At 42.7% G+C, this 18143-nt stretch overlaps 1 protein-coding gene across 5 annotated transcripts in view; it reads left to right on the top strand.

The window, feature by feature from the left end:
* LOC139387307 (CMP-N-acetylneuraminate-beta-1,4-galactoside alpha-2,3-sialyltransferase-like) overlaps nt 1-17561 on the top strand; it is an 83008-nt gene extending 65447 nt beyond the window's left edge. For all 5 annotated transcript variants that reach the window (XM_071133428.1, XM_071133425.1, XM_071133429.1 and 2 more), the window contains 3 exons: nt 5244-5390; nt 14022-14168; nt 15643-17561. In XM_071133428.1, coding sequence (XP_070989529.1) covers nt 5244-5390; nt 14022-14168; nt 15643-15732 — 384 coding nt within the window. In that variant the 3' untranslated portion in view covers nt 15733-17561. The remainder of the gene's footprint in view (nt 1-5243; nt 5391-14021; nt 14169-15642) is intronic.
* The last annotated feature ends 582 nt before the right edge of the window (nt 17562-18143 follow it).

The raw sequence follows: 18143 nt of genomic DNA, 5'->3' as shown, positions 1-18143 counted from the left end.
GAAATGCACGGTATGCTATATCATTGTGTTTATGTGTACATGCACATTATGTTCTTGCCTCCGAAGTGCCTAGGGCTACTATTAGGCATCTAATGGTATTTCTATGTGCTTTAGAGATGATTTGTTATCATATACACTACATGGCCAAAAGTATATCTCTCTGTGTGTTGTCTAGGTGACAGGCAGGAAGCTATATTGTGTGTGTGTGTGTGTCTAGGTAAGTGTTGCAACCGGGGACCGAGTATTTTTACACGCTTCAGCACTCGGCGGCCCCGTTCTGTAAGCTTGTGTGGGTCAACCATTTCGCAGCTGGGCCGTTGTTGCTCCTAGACGTGTGGCTGAAATAGCAGAATCAACTCGTTTGAAGGCGTGTTCACATACTTTTGGCCACGTTGTTAGAGGGATGTGTGGGCCGTAGAGGTTGAAAGTGTTATCGCTGCGATTACACATCGGTCAGGAATGTACAAACCTTTTGAGATAGTCTTCCATATACTTCAGGTGTTTAGATGCTTATGTTCTGCCACAACCTTTTCCAGTGAGGTATTTAGAAATCTTCTTGGGTGTTTTCGATTTCGTGTTAGTGACATTCAGTCTTTTCAATACGACTGTCCTTGAGCACCACTTTCGTCAGACTGTTGGTTGCAAGAATTTTTCCCATTCAGATCGATCCCCCCCCTTCTTGGTACACATCTTTATTCTTCCTCGGCCTGGCATTGTCTTGCTTTAATCCTGCCCTTGACTCTTGTGTAGATTGATCTGTATTTTCCTATGACTTGGGAACGACTAGACAGAGCCACTTACCAGAGCCTCTGTTGTAGAGCGCTCACGTAGGTTGATTTGCCAGACTGCAAGTGAATGTTTTTCAAGTATCAGACTATTTGTGGAAAGTCACAAACCGTATCCAGCCATTCCTTTGATGGTGATCAACAGAAATAGTTAGTCTCCAGATTAAAAAAACACACCACTTGACATTTTGATATGATTTGTTAGGTCTACTCAACATACTTTCCCAGAAATGCTCCCATTTTATAAAATGATCTCCTCCGGGTCAATGGTGTTTACCAACCATACACATTCTGTTTTCCACAGACGCCTCATGGAAAAAAGTGTTTACCTTACCAAGTCTTACACCTGTTTTATGATTGTTGGTGAACAGTTAGGCAGTTAGAGCAGATGCCTTTTGGAAAGTAATTTCATATCATCTATTTGTTTTGTAACTCAGTTAAACCAAGCAACCTTTGTTTTTTATATGCCGTGTTAAATGTTGAAGAGAAGATTTAGAGATTGAGTCAGAGGCTAGACTGAGGGAAGAGGCCAAGAAAGTTAGTGAAGGAAAGAGTGAGGTGAGAGAGCGAGCGAGAGAGGATGACTACCCTCTTGCTGTGTGATGTTTATAGAGTGATTTAACATTGGGCTGGCACGCTGCGGGGCTAGTTTAGAGGGTCACCGGCAGGAGTGACATCCATTGACTGGTGAAGGAGGAGGGCGTCTCGGCCAAGAAGCCTCACTCACCTGCTGGGTTATGGGTCGGCTCAGTTACATCCCGCCGCGAGGGAAGAAAGCGTGGCGGTCGTTTAGCCTGACTCTCTCGTATCGCTTACGGGCTCAACGATCAATCGGGTTCCCCTTTCTCTCCGCAAAGTTGAAATTCCCAAACTGGAATGCTGGTGGGAGTTCTGGCCTCGTGCCAACCAGAGAAGACAGCTGGGGAATGTGGAAGATTTTGAAATAACCAGAGGCTTGAATGGGAAAATCAGACCCTGGCACAAACACCACAATGAGGACATTTGTGTATGCCGGGGCTGTAGAATAGGAATGTGAGCATTGATCTCACTGAGATGACAACATGTAGTATGGACTCATTCAACACTGTGTAGCATCTTAGATGGCCATGTAATACAATGATGTTCATGTCTTTCCATTTTGTGGGTCGGTCCCTGGGTGACAACATATTTGCTTTAGTTTTCTGCTATGAGGAAATTAAACCCTGGATGTTCGGCAGACCTGTTATAAGTCTCATTACTGTGTGACCGGTTACCCACCCATAGCTCCCATGTCTGATTATTGAGTTAATCGGGGACCCACCCATAGGTTCCATGTCTGGTTATTGAGTTAACTTCTTTGGGGAAGGGGACAGTATTGGGAATTTTGGATGAAAAGTGTGCCCAAATTAAGCTGCCTGCTACTCAGCCATGAAAGCTAGAATATGCATATAATTAGTAGGATAGAAAACACTCTGAAGTTTCTAAAACTGTTTGAATGATGTTTGTGAGTGTAACAGAACTCATATGGCAGGCAAAAACCTGAGAAAGAAATCCAACCAGGAAGTGGCAAATCTGAGGTTTGAAGTTTTTCAACCCTGCCCCTATCAAATACACAGTGGGATATTGGTCATGTTGCACTTCCTACGGCGTCCACTAGATGTCAACAGTATTTAGAAACTGGTTTCCCTCTTTGAGGGAGTGGTCTGGCAGAGTGCCACAGCCTCAGTCTCGCGCGCCCATGTGAAAGGTAGCTACGTTCCACTTCATTTCTGAAGATAAAGGAATTGTCCGGTTGGAATATTATTGAAGATTTATGTTAAAAACATCCTAAAGATTGATTCTAAACATCGTTTGACATGTTGCTATGAACTGTAACGAAACTTTTTTTGACTTTTCGTCTACTCCTAGTGAAAGCGCGTCATGAATGTGGATTGTGTACTAAACACGCAAACAAAAAGGAGGTATTTGGACATAAATGATAGAGTTTATCGAACAAATCAAACATTTATTGTAGAACTGGGATTCCTGGGAGTGCATTCTGATGAAGATCACCAAAGGTAAGTGAATATTTATAATACTATTTCTGACTTCTGTTGACTCCACAACATGGCGGATATCTGTATGGCTTGTTTTGTTGTCTACGCGCTGTAATCAGATTATTGCATGGTGTGCTTTTTCGGTAAAGCTTTTTTTAAATCTGACACAGCGGTTGCATTAAGGAAAAGTTTATCTACAGTTCCATGCATTACACTTGTATTTTCATCAACATTTATGATGAGTATTTCTGTAAATTGATATGGCTCTCTGCAAAATCACCAGATGTTTTGGAAGCAAAACATTACTGAAAGTAACACGCCAATGTAAACTGAGATTTTTGGATATAAATATGAACTTTATCGAACAAAACATTGTGTAGCATGAAGTCCTATGTGTGTCATCTGAGGAAGATCATCAAAGGTTAGTGATTAATTTTATCTCTATTTCTGCTTTTTGTGACTCCTCTCTTTGGCTGGAAAAATGGCTGTTTTTTTCTGTGACTAGGTACTGACCTAATATAATCGTTTGGTGTCCTGTCGTCGTAAAGCCTTTTTGAAATCGGACACTGGCTGGATTTACAACAAGTTTATCTTTAAAATGGTGTAAAAAAACTTGTATGTTGAGGAATTTTAATTATGGGATTTCTGTTGTTTTGAATTTGGCGCCCTGAAATTTCACTGGCTGTTGGGGAGGTGGGATGCTACCGTCCCACATATCCCAGAGAGGTTAACAGAATATTAACTTTTTAAAAGGATATTTTCCCTTGACAGTTACTTAATCTAATAATCCAGACCAATTTAATCATAAATCTGTCACGAGAGAAGGGGGAACAGCCATTTCCTTTAGGCTATACCACAACCCAACACAGCCACCGCCCTACACGAGCCATACACGTCTGCTCACCCCATAGTGTGTGTGTGTGTTCGTGCTCGCACATCCATATGTGCGTATGTATGGTTGACTCCGGTTTGGCATGGCGTGTGAGTGAGTAGGACAGGATCATTCTGCAGCTTCCTGTTTTATCTGTTCAAACGGCCCATCTCCTGACTCACCGACCCATGTCACAGCTCAGGGGAAATCACTTCCTGTCCCCCAGGGGCCCATTCAGAGACAGTTCTTTGGGTTCTGAGTGATAGAACTTCATTACATACAGAAACCTGTAGAAATAGGCTATATCTCTCATTTGATGCTATAAGTAGATTTATTGGAAATGATCAGTGTTTATTGAAAAGCACTGCTGTTACCTGCTAATTGGATGTACCCTTATCCAGCACTCTCTCTTAATACTTGTTTGTCTGACTCAGACATGACACGTGTGTGTGTGTGTGTGTGTGTGTGTGTGTGTGTGTGTGTGTGTGTGTGTGTGTGTGTGTACGTGTACTGTCTATTTGAGTCGGCACCATGCTCTCCACTGTAAAACAAATTACTTACTGCTGCTACAGCTCTGCCAAACAGATCCCCTAACACAAGCAGCGTGTTGACAGTAGAGATGAGGTTTTCCTGCCACGGCTTGCGGAGGGCTCGGAGGCCCCTGGTTAAAAACACGTGATCTAACTGCCTATTCCATTATTCCCCCCTAATATCAAGGCGGCAGGGCGGGCGTCTGAATATTTGAACAGGTTTCCCATTTACATCTGCCGACCCCTTTGAATTGTGTGCAAGGTAGTCAGTCAGTCAGGCAAGCAGGCAGGCTAGTCAGTCAACCTGTGCTGTTTGTGGCAGAATGCTACTGTTAGTGTGTGTGTGGCGCATCACAGTACAGGCATGATGCCTGAGGGATGTTTTCAAAGGACAAGAGCTAGCCGTAGCTACTTAGTTAACATTATTAAATATTTTTGTGGATTTGGCAGATATGTGAAAAATTACTTCAGATTTTTATCTTTATATTCTGACTTTACATTCACATGTGTAGCTCCAACTTTCATTGTCTTGAGTTAAGTATGCGCAAAAGTCTGTTTTTGGCATTCCGGAGCATATGAAGTCAGACAACAGGCCAGTACGTGTCCTTAGATTTGGGAGTATTCTACCTCTGGTGTGGTGTAGCCAGTCGGGTCTGGTCTCTGATGATTGGAGTAGGAGGTACCAGAGGGGTGTGAGTGCTCCCGGAACCCCTGCTGAGGTCAGGGTGTGATTTGGCTCACTTCCTGTAACACTTCCTAGCTGATGAGGGGGCGCTGCTGTGGTCGTAATTATAGTCGATTGGCCATCCTCCATGTTACCCCCAAGGCACAGAGCCATTTTCTCAGTCCGTGTAGGGAGTGAGTTTGTAGGTGGGCCTCTGGTTGATGTGACCTTTTGTCAATGTTATAAAATATCATCTCTTTGTGTTTGAAACTCTGGCTACCTCATACTAAGAAGTGCTCCTTTGAGCATTTAATTGGATTAAAAAAATAATAATTTCAATGCCTTTCCTGAAACTCACCATCTCTCTTCCCCTCTCAGCGGGGTACAGAGGGCTTCTGGAAGTCTGTGGCACACTACGTCCCCAGGGAGCCCACAGAGATGCGCATCCTCAACCCCTACTTCATCCAGGAGGCTGCCTTCCAGTTCATCGGCCTGCCGCTCAATAACGGCCTCATGGGCAAAGGGGTGAGTGACACTCGAACAGAAACCCGCTCCAGTTTAATGAAAATATTAAACTGGGAAGAATGTCCTGAAAAAAAAACATGTATGATGCTATGTTTGCGGAAAATGTCATGTCTTCAGTCACCTGGATTCAGGTGGATAAGATTCAGCTCGGTTTGCAGTCTGCACGCAAACACATGCAGACATGCATTCACACATTCAGTACAAAATGCATAGACTCTTACTCACTTTTTTTAAGTTCAAGAATACAAACACAGGCACACCCTGACAGGGTCGCATTCCCGCTTTCACTCTCTCACACATGCGACGAAACGGTAGAACGGTTCCACAGGCAGCCGGGAGCCGTTGACCGAGCGCGCGGTCATAACCAAAGTCGGTTGGACACACTTCAGGCCCCAAACAGTAGATTTGGTGTTCCTATGACAACCACCTTGCCATGCCATCACAGGAAATTAAACCGTTAAAGGGATACAGCGAGATGAGCTTAATGACTGCAAGTCTACAAGTACGGTAGCATTATCCCACAGTATGAATGACTAATTATAGATGGTCACGGAGCCACAAAGGAGTCGTTAAAGAGCGACAAGGCTTCAGGGCAACATTTTACAATGTTTTTTAAAGGAACTGTTTACGGAGGGAAAATGAAGGGCTAAACATATTACTTCCTTAAATCCTCCACATAGATTCAGTTTGTTCTCATTTTGGTTTTGAGGAGGGCATCAGATGAGGCTGTAGATTCTGGACTGCCACAAGGTCTGCTGGTTTTCATCTCTCCTTGGCACCTAACTAGTCAATCAAATGAATTGATTGTCTTCATGAGGCCACTTACCTGGTTTACTGGGACCGTGTTTGGCTGATCAAAGGGATAGGTTAAAGTCCAGCAGATGCCCTCCAGGATAGGAACTGTACAGCAGACTGGCTTGAAAGGCTAAAGTTCCACAGAGGAGAGCAAGGGAGATGGGGTAGGGAGGTGGGCTGCAAAAGGGGTTAGGGAGTTGGGAAGGGGTACAAGAAATGTACAGCCTTCTGCCCTGAACACCTGGTCTACAGGAACATGTGTAGAACATGTGGGGAGCCCTGGTACCCCCTCAGTGTGTGTGGGTGGGGGGACGGGGCTGTCCAAAACAACAATACTGATCAAGGCAGGGTGCAGCCTGACACATCATTCCCCTAAAATGCCCACCTTTCTTGCCCCTGATTAGTACTTGTGTGTGTTTGCGGGCTCACACAGCGGGGGGGACTCTAAGCTACACCTGCCCTAGGGCTCCAAATCAAGCTGACGATTTAGAGGGGGCCTCAACCCCTCCAATTGTCCTCCCCATGTACCCCTAGGCTTTGAGGAAGTGAAGGTCTGCCCTCTCAAACTACTGTGACATTGGGGGAGCGGCTCTTTAAGCAAATTGTTGATCACGTTCAGATCAGGACAAGTTAACAACTTGGGCCCAGAACAAAGCCATGCGCAACGGGGAGTGGGAAAGGAGGGTGGTGCCAGACCAGTCACAGACTAGGAGCAAGATAGCACATTTAAAGGAAGATGGAGAATACAACGGTTCATATAGGCATTTTCAGTTTTGATTTGATTTCCCAGTGCTTGCTTGTAATACCTAGTGCTCTTAGTGGAAAGGGTGTTGGGTCATTGACGACAAACTCATCTCACCTTCTTATAACGCTTTTTTCCTATATTGCACCCCAACATAAGATGCTACACACTATGAAAAAGTGACATGGCGCGGGTCGACTCATAACCCGCACTCCCCACGATTATATCTGCTGGGCGGGCGGGTTTAGGGTCATGAAGTATTGTGTGGATAAAGGCCGGGTTGAAAAAAGAAAGAACAATACATTTAAAAAAAAAAATATATATATATATATATATATATATATATATACACACACACAAATACAGTTGAAGTCGGAAGTTTACATACACTTAGGTTGAAGTCATTAAAACTTGTTTTTCAACCATTCCACAAATTTCTTGTTAACAAACTATAGTTTTGGCAAGTCGGTTAGGGCATCTACTTTGTGCATGACACGTCATTTTTCCAACAATTGTTTACAGACAGATTATTTCACTTATAATTCACTGTATCACAATTCGAGTGGGTTAAAAGTTTACATACACTAAGTTGACTGTGCCTTTAAACAGCTTGGAAAATTTCAGAAAATGATGACATGGCTTTAGAAGTTTCTGACAGGCTAATTTACATCATTTGAGCCAATTGGAGGTGTACCTGGGGATGTATTTCAAGGCCTACTTTCAAACTCAGGGAAAAAAAGTGTAGACCTCCACAACTCTGGTTCATCCTTGAGGACCATTTCTAAACGCCTGAAGGTACCATGTTCATCTGTACAAACAATAGTACGCAAGTATAAACACCATGGGACCACGCAGCCGTCATACCGCTCAGGAAGGAGACACGTTCTGTCTCCTAGAAAGGGACGTACTTTGGTGTGAAAAGTGGAAATCATTCCCAGAACAACAGCAAAGGACCTTGTGCAGATGCTGGAGGAAATCGGTACAAAAGTATCTAAATCCACATTAAAACGAGTCCTATATCGAGATTACCTGAAAGGCCGGTCAGCAAGGAAGAAGCCACTGCTCCAAAACCGACAGACTAAGGTTTGCAACTGCACATGGGGACAAAGATTGTACTTTTTGGAGAAATGTCCTCTGGTCTGATGAAACAAAAATAGAACTGTTTGGCCATAATGACCATCATTATGTTTGGAGGAAAAAGGGGGAGGCTTGCAAGCTGAAGGTCACCATCCCAACCGTGAAGAACGGGGGTGACAGCATCATGTTGTGGGGGTGCTTTGCTGCGGGAGGGACTGGTGCACTTCACAAAATAGATGGCATCATGAGGATGGAAAACTATGTGGATATATTGAAGCAACATCTCAAGACATCAGTCAGGAAGTTAAAGCTTGGTCACAAATGGGTCTTCCAAATGGACAATGACCCCAAAGCTTCCAAAGCTGTGGCAAAATGGCTTAAGGACAACAAAGTCAAGGTATTGGAGTGGCCATCACAAAGCACTGACCTCAATCCTATAAAAAATGTGTGGGCGGAATTGAAAAAGCGTGTGCGAGCAAGGAGGCCTACAAACCTGACTCAGTTGCACCAGCTCTGTCAGGAGGAATGGGCCAAAATTCACCCAACTTATTTTGGGAAGCTTGTGGAAGGCTACCTGAAATGTTTGACCCAAGTTACACCATTTAAATGCAATGCTACCAAATACTAATTGAGTGCATGTAAACTTTTGACCCACTGGGAATGTGATGAAAGAAATCAAATCTGAAATAAATCATTCTCTCTACTATTATTCTGACATTTCACATTCTTAAAATAATGTGGCGATCCTAACTGACCTAAGACAGGGAATTTTTACTTGGATTAAATGTCAGGAATTGTGAAAAACTGAGTTTAAATGTATTTGGCTAAGGTGTATGTAAACTTCCGACTTCAACTGTATATATAAATTCTTGTGCAAGGCTACATTGAGGTTTTGCTTTTTAGGCTATCGGTCATTACTGCTTAAGCTTTAGGGCTTAACTTTACGCGAGCCAAATAGCCTACACGCCAATCACCAAACGCTTTTGGGAAAAGGCGGAAAAGTTAGCTTCGATCCACTAAGGTAAAAAGGACAATGCCTGAGTTTAATTAAATAAGAAATGGAGATTTTGAAAATAGAAAGGGAGGACCAGAAAAATAATGTTTGGGAAAGATTTGGTGAAGTGGTAAAAAGAGGATGATAGCAGTGCCGGCAATGTTATGTGTGATGATTGTGAGGCGCTATAAAAATTAGACACTCACAAGACTGTAGCCTACTGTTCAGATGGGTTATATGGACATTGACTATAACCTTTCACATTAGTCTTAATATTAACTCCTGCAGAATTAAACATTTCTTGCAGTAAAACGATACACCAAATGTACATTTTGACTCGTGAACAGGAGTAGAGAAATATGATTCCTTGAGCATTTTCAGCATCTACAGATGGTCATCTATCTTTATCAGCATCATGAAAGCTGATAGTATTAAAACCGCTGGCTTTCATCAAGCTACCCACTCAAGAAAAAGCTTCAAACTGTAACCAATGGTTCAGGTTATCAGTCAACCTACCAGGGTAGTTAAACAGCACAGGAGTGAAATCATCAACATGTAATCATCAACATGTATTGATCACATCTTCACTAATGCTGCAGATCCATCGGATATAGTGATCACAATATAGTAGCCATATCACATAAGTTCTAAAGGCTGGACCTAATATAGTGGTATAAAAGGTCATACAATAAGTTTTGTAGTGATTCCTATGTTGTTGATGTAAAGAATGTGTTTGTGTAATCCATGGTGTGTAATGAGGAGAAAACAGATGTTTCACTTGACACATTTTATGAAATTGCTTATCCCAGTTACTAATAAGCATGCACCCATTCAGAAAATTACTAAAAACTGTTAAATCCCTGTGGATTGATGAGGAATTGAAAATTGTATGGTTGAGAGGGATGAGGCAAAAGGAATGGCAAATAAGTCTGGCTGCACAACTGAATTAAAATAAGAAACTATACTATGAACCAAAGATAAATGACAAAGAATGATAGTAAAACGCTTTGGAGCACCTTCAATTAAATTTTGGGGAAAAGGCGAACTCAGCTCCATCATTCATTGAATCAGATATCGCATTCATGACAAAACCGACTGATATTGCCAACTACTTTATATTTTTTAATTGGCAAGATTAGCCAACACTACACATCCATGTATATCTGACCAAATTGTGAAAGACAAGAATTGCAATTTTGAATTCCGTAAAGTGAGTGTGGAAGATGAAAAAAACACTTGTCTATCATCAAGGACAAGCCACCGGGGTCTAACAACTTGTATGGAAAATTACTGAGGATAATAGTGGACAATATTGCCACTCCTATTTGCCAAATCTTCAATTTAAGCCTACTAGAAAGTGTGTGCCCTCAGGCCTGGAGGGAAGAAAAAGTAATTCTGCTACTTAAGAATAGTAAACCCCCTTTACTGGCTCAAATAGCCTACCTATCAGCCTGTTACCAACTCTTGGTAAAAAATTGTGTTTAACCAGATACAATGCTATTTTACAGTAAACACATTTACAACAGACTTTCAGCACGCTTATAGGGGAAGGACATTCAACAAGCAGAGCACTTACACAAATGACTGATGATTCGCTGAGAGAAATTGATAATAAGATTGTGGGGGCTGTTAGACTTCAGTGCTATATTGTGGATAAAGAGTTACCTGTCTAACAGAACAACGAGGGTGTTCTTTAATGGAAGCCTCTACAACATAATCCAGATAGCTGCCCTGGGGAATTCCTGATTCTATCTAGGCTCCTTACTTTTTTTCAATCTTTACTAACGACATTTGAGTAAAGCCAGTGTGTCCATGTACGTGGATGACTCAACACTACACGTCAGCTACTACTGCAACTGAAATGACTGCAACGCCTAACAAAGAGCTGCAGTTAGTTTCAGAATGGGTGGCAAGGAATAAGTTAGTCCTAAATATTTCAAAAACTAAAAGCATTGTATTTGGGACAAATGATTCACTAAACCCTAAACCTGAACTAAATATTGTGATAGATAATGTGGAAATTGAGCAAGTTGAGGTGACTAACCTGCTTGGAGTAACCCTGGATTGTAAACTGTCATGGCCTAAACATACAAAACAGTAGCTAAGATGGGGAGAAGTCTGTCCATAATAAAGCGCTTCTCTACCTTCTTAACAGGCTATAGTTTTGTCACATCTGTACTACTGTTCAGTTTTGTGGTCTGGTGCTACAGAGATTACAATTGGCTCAGAAAAAAAAACAATTGGCTCAGAACAGGGCAGCACAGTCCTTTGGATGTCCAGTGGGGCAAAAAAGTGGGGCAAAAAAGTATTTAGTCAGCCACCAATTGTGCAAGTTCTCCCACTTAAAAAGATGAGAGAGGCCTGTAGTTTTCATCATAGGTACACTTCAACTATGACAGACAAAACGAGAGAAAAAATCCAGAAAATCACATGGTAGGATTTTTTATGAATTTATTTGCAAATTATGGTGGAAAATAAGTATTTGGTCAATAACAAAAGTTTCTCAATACTTTGTTATATACCCTTTGTTGGCAATGACAGAGGTCAAACGTTTTCTGTAAGTCTTCACAAGGTTTTTTGCTGGTATTTTGGCCCATTCCTCCATGCAGATCTCCTCTAGAGCAGTGATGTTTTGGGGCTGTTGCTGGGCAACACGGACTTTCAACTCCCTCCAAAGATGTTCTATGGGGTTGAGATCTGGAGACTGGCTAGGCCACTCCAGGACCTTGAAATGCTTCTTACGAAGCCACTCCTTCGTTGCCCGGGCGGTGTGTTTGGGAACATTGTCATGCTGAAAGACCCAGCCACGTTTCATCTTCAATGCCCTTGCTGATGGAAGGAGGTTTTCACTCAAAATCTCACGATACATGGCCCCATTCATTCTTTCCTTTACACGGATCAGTCGTCCTGGTCCCTTTGCGGAAAAACAGCCCCAAGGCATGATGTTTCCACCCCCATGCTTCACAGTAGGTATGGTGTTCTTTGGATGCAACTCAGCATTCTTTGTCCTCCAAACACAACGAGTTGAGTTTTTACCAAAAAGTTATATTTTGGTTTCATCTGACCATATGACATTCTCCCAATCTTCTTCTGGATCATACAAATGCTCTCTAGCAAACTTCAGACGGGCCTGGACATGTACTGGCTTAAGCAGGGGGACACGTCTGGCACTGCAGGATTTGAGTCCCTGGCGGCGTAGTGTGTTACTGATGGTAGGCTTTGTTACTTTGGTCCCAGCTCTCTGCAGATCATTCACTAGGTCCCCCCGTGTGGTTCTGGGATTTTTGCTCACCGTTCTTGTGATTATTTTTACCCCACGGGGTGAGATCTTGCGTGGAGCCTCAGATCGAGGGAGATTATCAGTGGTCTTGTATGTCTTCCATTTCCTAATAATTGCTCCCACAGTTGATTTCTTCAAACCAAGCTGCTTACCTATTGCAGATTCAGTCTTCCCAGCATGGTGCAGGTCTACAATTTTGTTTCTGGTGCCCTTTGACAGCTCTTTGGTCTTGGCCATAGTGGAGTTTGGAGTGTGACTGTTTGAGGTTGTGGACAGGTGTCTTCTATACTGATAACAAGTTCAAACAGGTGCCATTAATACAGGTAACGAGTGGAGGACAGAGGAGCCTCTTAAAGAAGTTACAGGTCTGTGAGAGCCAGAAATCTTGCTTGTTTGTCGGTGACCAAATACTTATTTTCCACCATAATTTGCAAATAAATTCATTAAAAGTCCTACAATGTGATTTTCTGGATTTTTTTTCTAATTTTGTCTGTCATAGTTGAAGTGTACCTATGATGAAAATTACAGGCCTCTCATCTTTTTAAGTGGGAGAACTTGCACAATTGGTGGCTGACTAAATACTTTTTTGCCCCACTGTATACAAAGAGCAAACCATTAATAATATTCATTTAAATCTCTCCTGGCTCAAAGTACAGGAGAGATTGACTTCATTACTACTGTGAGTGCTATTAACATGTTGAAAGCACAGAGCTGTCTGTTTTTAAACAACTAGCACACAGCTCAGACACCCATGCATACCCCACAAGACATGCCACCGTCTCTTCACAGTCCCCAAGTCCTTAACAGACTATGGGAGGCGAACAGTACTACATAGAGTCATGACTACATGGAACTCTATTCCACATAATCAGGTAACTGTGTCAAGCAATAGAATCAGATTTTTTTTAAACAGATAAAAATACACCTTATGAAACAGCGGGGACTGTGAAGCAACACAAACATAGGCACTAAACACATGTACACATGGATTTTGTGTTGTAGATATGTGCTAGTGGAGTATGGGCCTGAGGGCACTCACTTAGTGTGTTGTGAATTCTGTAATTAATGTATTGTAATGTTTTTAAAATTGTATAACTGCCTTAATTTTGCCGGACCCCAGGAAGAGTACTTGCTGCCTTGGCAGCAACTTATGGGGACCCATAATAAATACAAATACATAAAATATGCAACCAAGTCGAACTGAAATCCTATCAGAAACATGTTGGGTCGTTTTCACAGCTTTTGTATTTCCTTACAACCGGTCAAACTGATGTCAATTGGAAATTTGGCACTGAAAATGTTTCCCATTTTTCTTTTCTTTTTCCCCGGTCCCTAAATGTCTTTGCTCTGCGAAAGAAGCAGGGATGACATTACTTTACCGATGTCAACTAGATTGAAGCATTCATTCTATAATTTATGACATTCTGGTGAGCAAGGGTTTATTTAGTCTTCTAGGTTAATGTATACTGACAGAAAAAAAGCTGCATGTATTTAATCATGGACAAGTTGACTAACAAATTACAGAAAATCTAAGCAGAAACATATGTAAATTAGGCAAAGAAAATCCTGCATCCCCTGTCATAAAATCATTCTGCTGTCTCTGATGTGTGCGGGCCTCAGATTTTCACTTCATCGCATAGTCAGGTGTTTGCAGATGGGTTATTAAATATTGCAGGCGGGTGCAGTTGAACAAACAGCTGATCCGTGCACCACTAATGGCCATCTCTGCTTTTCCTTCCCCAGAACATTCCAACCCTGGGGACCGTCGCCATAACAATGGCGCTGCATAACTGTGATGAGGTGGTGGTGGCTGGCTTCGGTTATGACATGAACATGCCTCACGCACCCTTGCACTACTACGAAACAGTCAAGATGTCCGCCATCAAAGAGGTGCGTGTTTTTGTTGCATTCATATCAACTGGAAATGGGTACATCTCAGTAGTCTTCGAGTGGCATGTCCTCTCCTTGTCTACGCTAAGTCAATGTGAAAGAACTGGAAGGGTGAAAACGCATTGTCAGTGCACAAATCCACTGTATTGCTTTCCCCGATCCTGTGTTTTCAGGAGAGTGCAGATGAGAGAGCGGAGACTACATTGGCTCCCCGCTAGACCTGTTAGACTGACGAGAGTGTTATTCCATTATCTGTGTCTTTTGATTGGCTCTCGTATCCCCCCTCCTCCCTTTGAACTATGACCAAATAAATTACCCCAAGACGGAGCGTTTTAATCCTCCACTCTAAACTTCATCAGTGTTCTGTTATTACAGATGTCACAGAGGGGAGCTGACGTAGGAACTATGAGCTCAGAATGATAACCTTTGTCTAAACTCCCAGTGAACTCCTGACATTTGCCATGTTGTGCAATGCAATCAATGGAAACATCATCTAGTAGGTATATAGTCATTGGAACACTAAAAGACTACCGCTCCCTCATGTCCTTCCGTTGGTGGTAATGTGCTGAGGTCACCTCTGAGGGGGTGATGAGATGCAGTAGTATCCTTACTTACTCACTGTCTGACGTGAACTAGCCCCCTCCTTCAGCCAGCGTTACCCACCGTAGACGCGAGATGGATCAAGGTGCACTTTGGGGTGTTTTTCAACTTTCTCTAGCTTAGTGTAAAGGGGTCATACAGGAGTGAATGTAGAATACCACACTGTACAGCATGGCTGTACACAGCATTTGTATGTGTGTGTTATGTGGATGCAAAGATGTTAAAGCAAGAGGGAGGTTGCTTCCATATCATCTACTTTCTGAACTAGCTCCTCATCCCTGGACTTTCAGCCTGAATCAGATAGCAAGGCCTGAAGAGAGACACCGGTGTTACCGCTCACATGGGTTTCCCGACCATGCTCCCTGCAGAGCATTGAAACCCTAGCCCTGGTTCCGTGTGAGTGAGATCCGTCAGTGTCCGGGCCGACCCAGACAGGCCAGGGGCACTCGAGCGGCTCGGTCCCACAGCTTGGAGCCAGGTGGGTTCCCTGGGGCAGCTGTGGGACCAGGTTCAGCCCAGTCCTCGCACTCTCAGGCCCCAGAGCCCACCACCTGCTCTGGTTACACACTCTGCCAACCGGACTGAGGGCCTGGATCACAATGGGGAGGGAAACGCGGTGTGGCTCCATATACACACAAACACTCATCTATCACACATTTATCAGAAAAACAATACATGCTTTTACTAAAGTGCCTATGGCAAGGCTCTTAACCAGGTCAAGTGAAATATTTTGATGCAGAGAGATGATGCAAACAGAATAGAATGCAAGGAACGTCCTTCAAGTTTAGGCTGATGAGAACAGGGTCTTTGAACCTGAACTGCATTCATCTGACATTCTTCTTGTTTCTGATTGTGTTCCCTTGCACCTCCACAGTCCTGGACACACAACATATCCAAGGAGAAGGAGTTCCTCCGCAAGCTGGTGAAGGCCAACATCATCACGGACCTGACTAACGGGATCTGAGTCTGACCATCCAAGATGTTTGCCTTTTCCCAAAAGAACTACAGAACAGAGGATGCTGGGAATGAACCTGGGTGGTGGTGGGGGGGGGAGAGGACCCAGACCCTGGTGGTCTGCACACTGTCTGAGTTTTTATGTAGAGGAGATTGAAGCGGATGACTTGAAGGAAAGGTGCACATATGTGCCTTCTGACCCAGAGGCTCCTGTCTGACACAGCCAGGAGGGACGGGCATGGATTGAACGCCAGTGAGCGGACAATCGGACAACCGCGTTTACCGTTTTGAAACCAGCGAGCATCGAATGAAACATGAGTGGTATGGAAGAGGAGGTCTGACAGACAGATGTAGAGACTGACAGACTGCAGGAGAGAGACAGGGACAGATAGTTACAGCAGTGCCAAATGTACCTCGTTACAATGGGGGGAGGAGAATACCTCTCCCTCTACTGCCTGAATGTATTTACTTTAACAGTGTAAATGTCAAAGATTTTTACTATGCTTTTTAACAAGCTCCAGTGACCTCCACCCCATCCCCAGTACTCTCAGTACTGTCTTTCCCGGCGAGCCTCCTTCCAGGCCTGGCGGGGAGAAACCTTTTTCAAACCTCTATCTCCCCCTTCTCACTTCCATATCGGCAGGCGTTTTTGAGGCCACCGTGCGTTTTGAGATGAGCATTTTGGATTTTAACAGGAAGTTTAAACCTGGATTATTTTATCTTGGTTGAATTTATTTATAATTTAAGGCTGATAGAGCACTAACTTTCTTTTCCGTCTAACAGTTCGCCATAACTTGCTTCCTCAATGACTCACTGTGGTGTCATAAGTTGTTGAGTAGATGTCCCTCAAATCCTAGTATTTCTATTATGGCTCTTCAGAAAGTGTTGTGAATACCATTATGTGAGCGGTGGGGCAGCAGCCTAGGCCTAGATTACCAGCCACGCGGCGAGAGTGGCGATGGGAACTCTCCATTATTTGTGTGGTGCTGAGAAACATTCCTAATTTGTCCACGTGCAGAGCTTATGTTCCCTTCCGCCATGAAACTATATGTTGCCAAGTTTATTTTCCCTGACTCGTAGCACATGCTAAAATTGTTAACTTAACCTTTATTTTTATTTCTCCTGTTATGATGGTTGAATATACACCATCATGGAAACAGTGAAATGCCTGTTTTAGAGACAACAACCTGGTAGATGGATACACATTTAAAGGGCAAGCAGGTGTTTGTTTACGATAATTCTGTTTATTATCAGTTAATTATTACATGAATTAACCTTGCACAGGCTATATAAAGTTTCAATCTGTGGCTGGCAAAAGTTTGAGTAGACAATTTTTGCAGCCTTATATAGCCTATTCGATTCTGGGAATTGTTTGTTTCAAATGAAACAATATTGAATGTAAAGGTATTGTTTTATGTCGGCTGTAGGCTTTCATTAGTTAAGAAGGCTCTTTTTTAAAAGCGATTTGAGTTAATGTGCTGCATTGTGAATTATAAGAGAGGTTTATCATTCTTAGTTCATGGCATTCTTTTATACAAATCTTGAATAGACATGCAGACAAATTAATACAGGGAAGGGGAACACCTATTACCCTCCTACTCTGGAGTCATAAAAACAATTTAAATATATACTTTTTTTGGCGGGTCACGGATCGGCTCTCTGAATAATTCTATGCGGTTGGTTCGGGTTGTGGAGAAAAATCTGTCCTGATGTCAAATATCGGTTGGAGCTAGGAATTGATGTGCCTGACCCTTGCAAGATTGCAGTAAATGATCCACAGGAGTTGTATTATAATATCCTTTTGACTTGCAATACTGGTATCACAATGTGAAAGCTTACTGGTCCCAAGTTTCTCAGCAAAAAAAACGCCCATTTATTTGTTGTTGTTGTTAGTTACAGTTAAGTATTTAAGTGTTGCTCCGTGCACTGCAGTGGTTCAGTATTGACCAGATAAGACCACGCTATGGTTGCATTTTCTGCCTCCCTTGCCGCTTCCCTCAACATCTTCAACAAAACTTAAGAATGTCATTTTTAAGATTTGAATATTTAAAAATGTACCGAATGTAATAATCAGCTTTATATGGTGAATTTTATTCTGACATACGTTTTTTGTTTGTACCTTTTTTGGGGTGACATTTGAGTTGTTTTTTTGAAAGTCAGTCATTTTCTATGAGACTTTTTCAATTAATAAGATTTTTTTTTGTGCTTCCTGGACTGGACAGGAATTTAAACAGAATTGACCCCAACCCTGTTTTTCCAGCCTGGTCACTAAGCAGAATATAGCTATTTAAACTGGAGACAACAATGACATCATACAGGAAACCTCACCATATCACTCATTGGGAGAGGTCTATATCAGTTATCACCTTGCCCTGTGCAATCAATCACTGGCAAGGTCATTACACTTCAAATCACAAGTGT

This window comes from Oncorhynchus clarkii, chromosome 28, assembly GCF_045791955.1.
Source record: "Oncorhynchus clarkii lewisi isolate Uvic-CL-2024 chromosome 28, UVic_Ocla_1.0, whole genome shotgun sequence".
Classification (NCBI taxonomy): Eukaryota; Metazoa; Chordata; class Actinopteri; order Salmoniformes; family Salmonidae; genus Oncorhynchus; species Oncorhynchus clarkii.
Note: the sequence above shows the minus strand (reverse complement) of the source record. Positions and strands in the feature narration are given on the sequence as shown.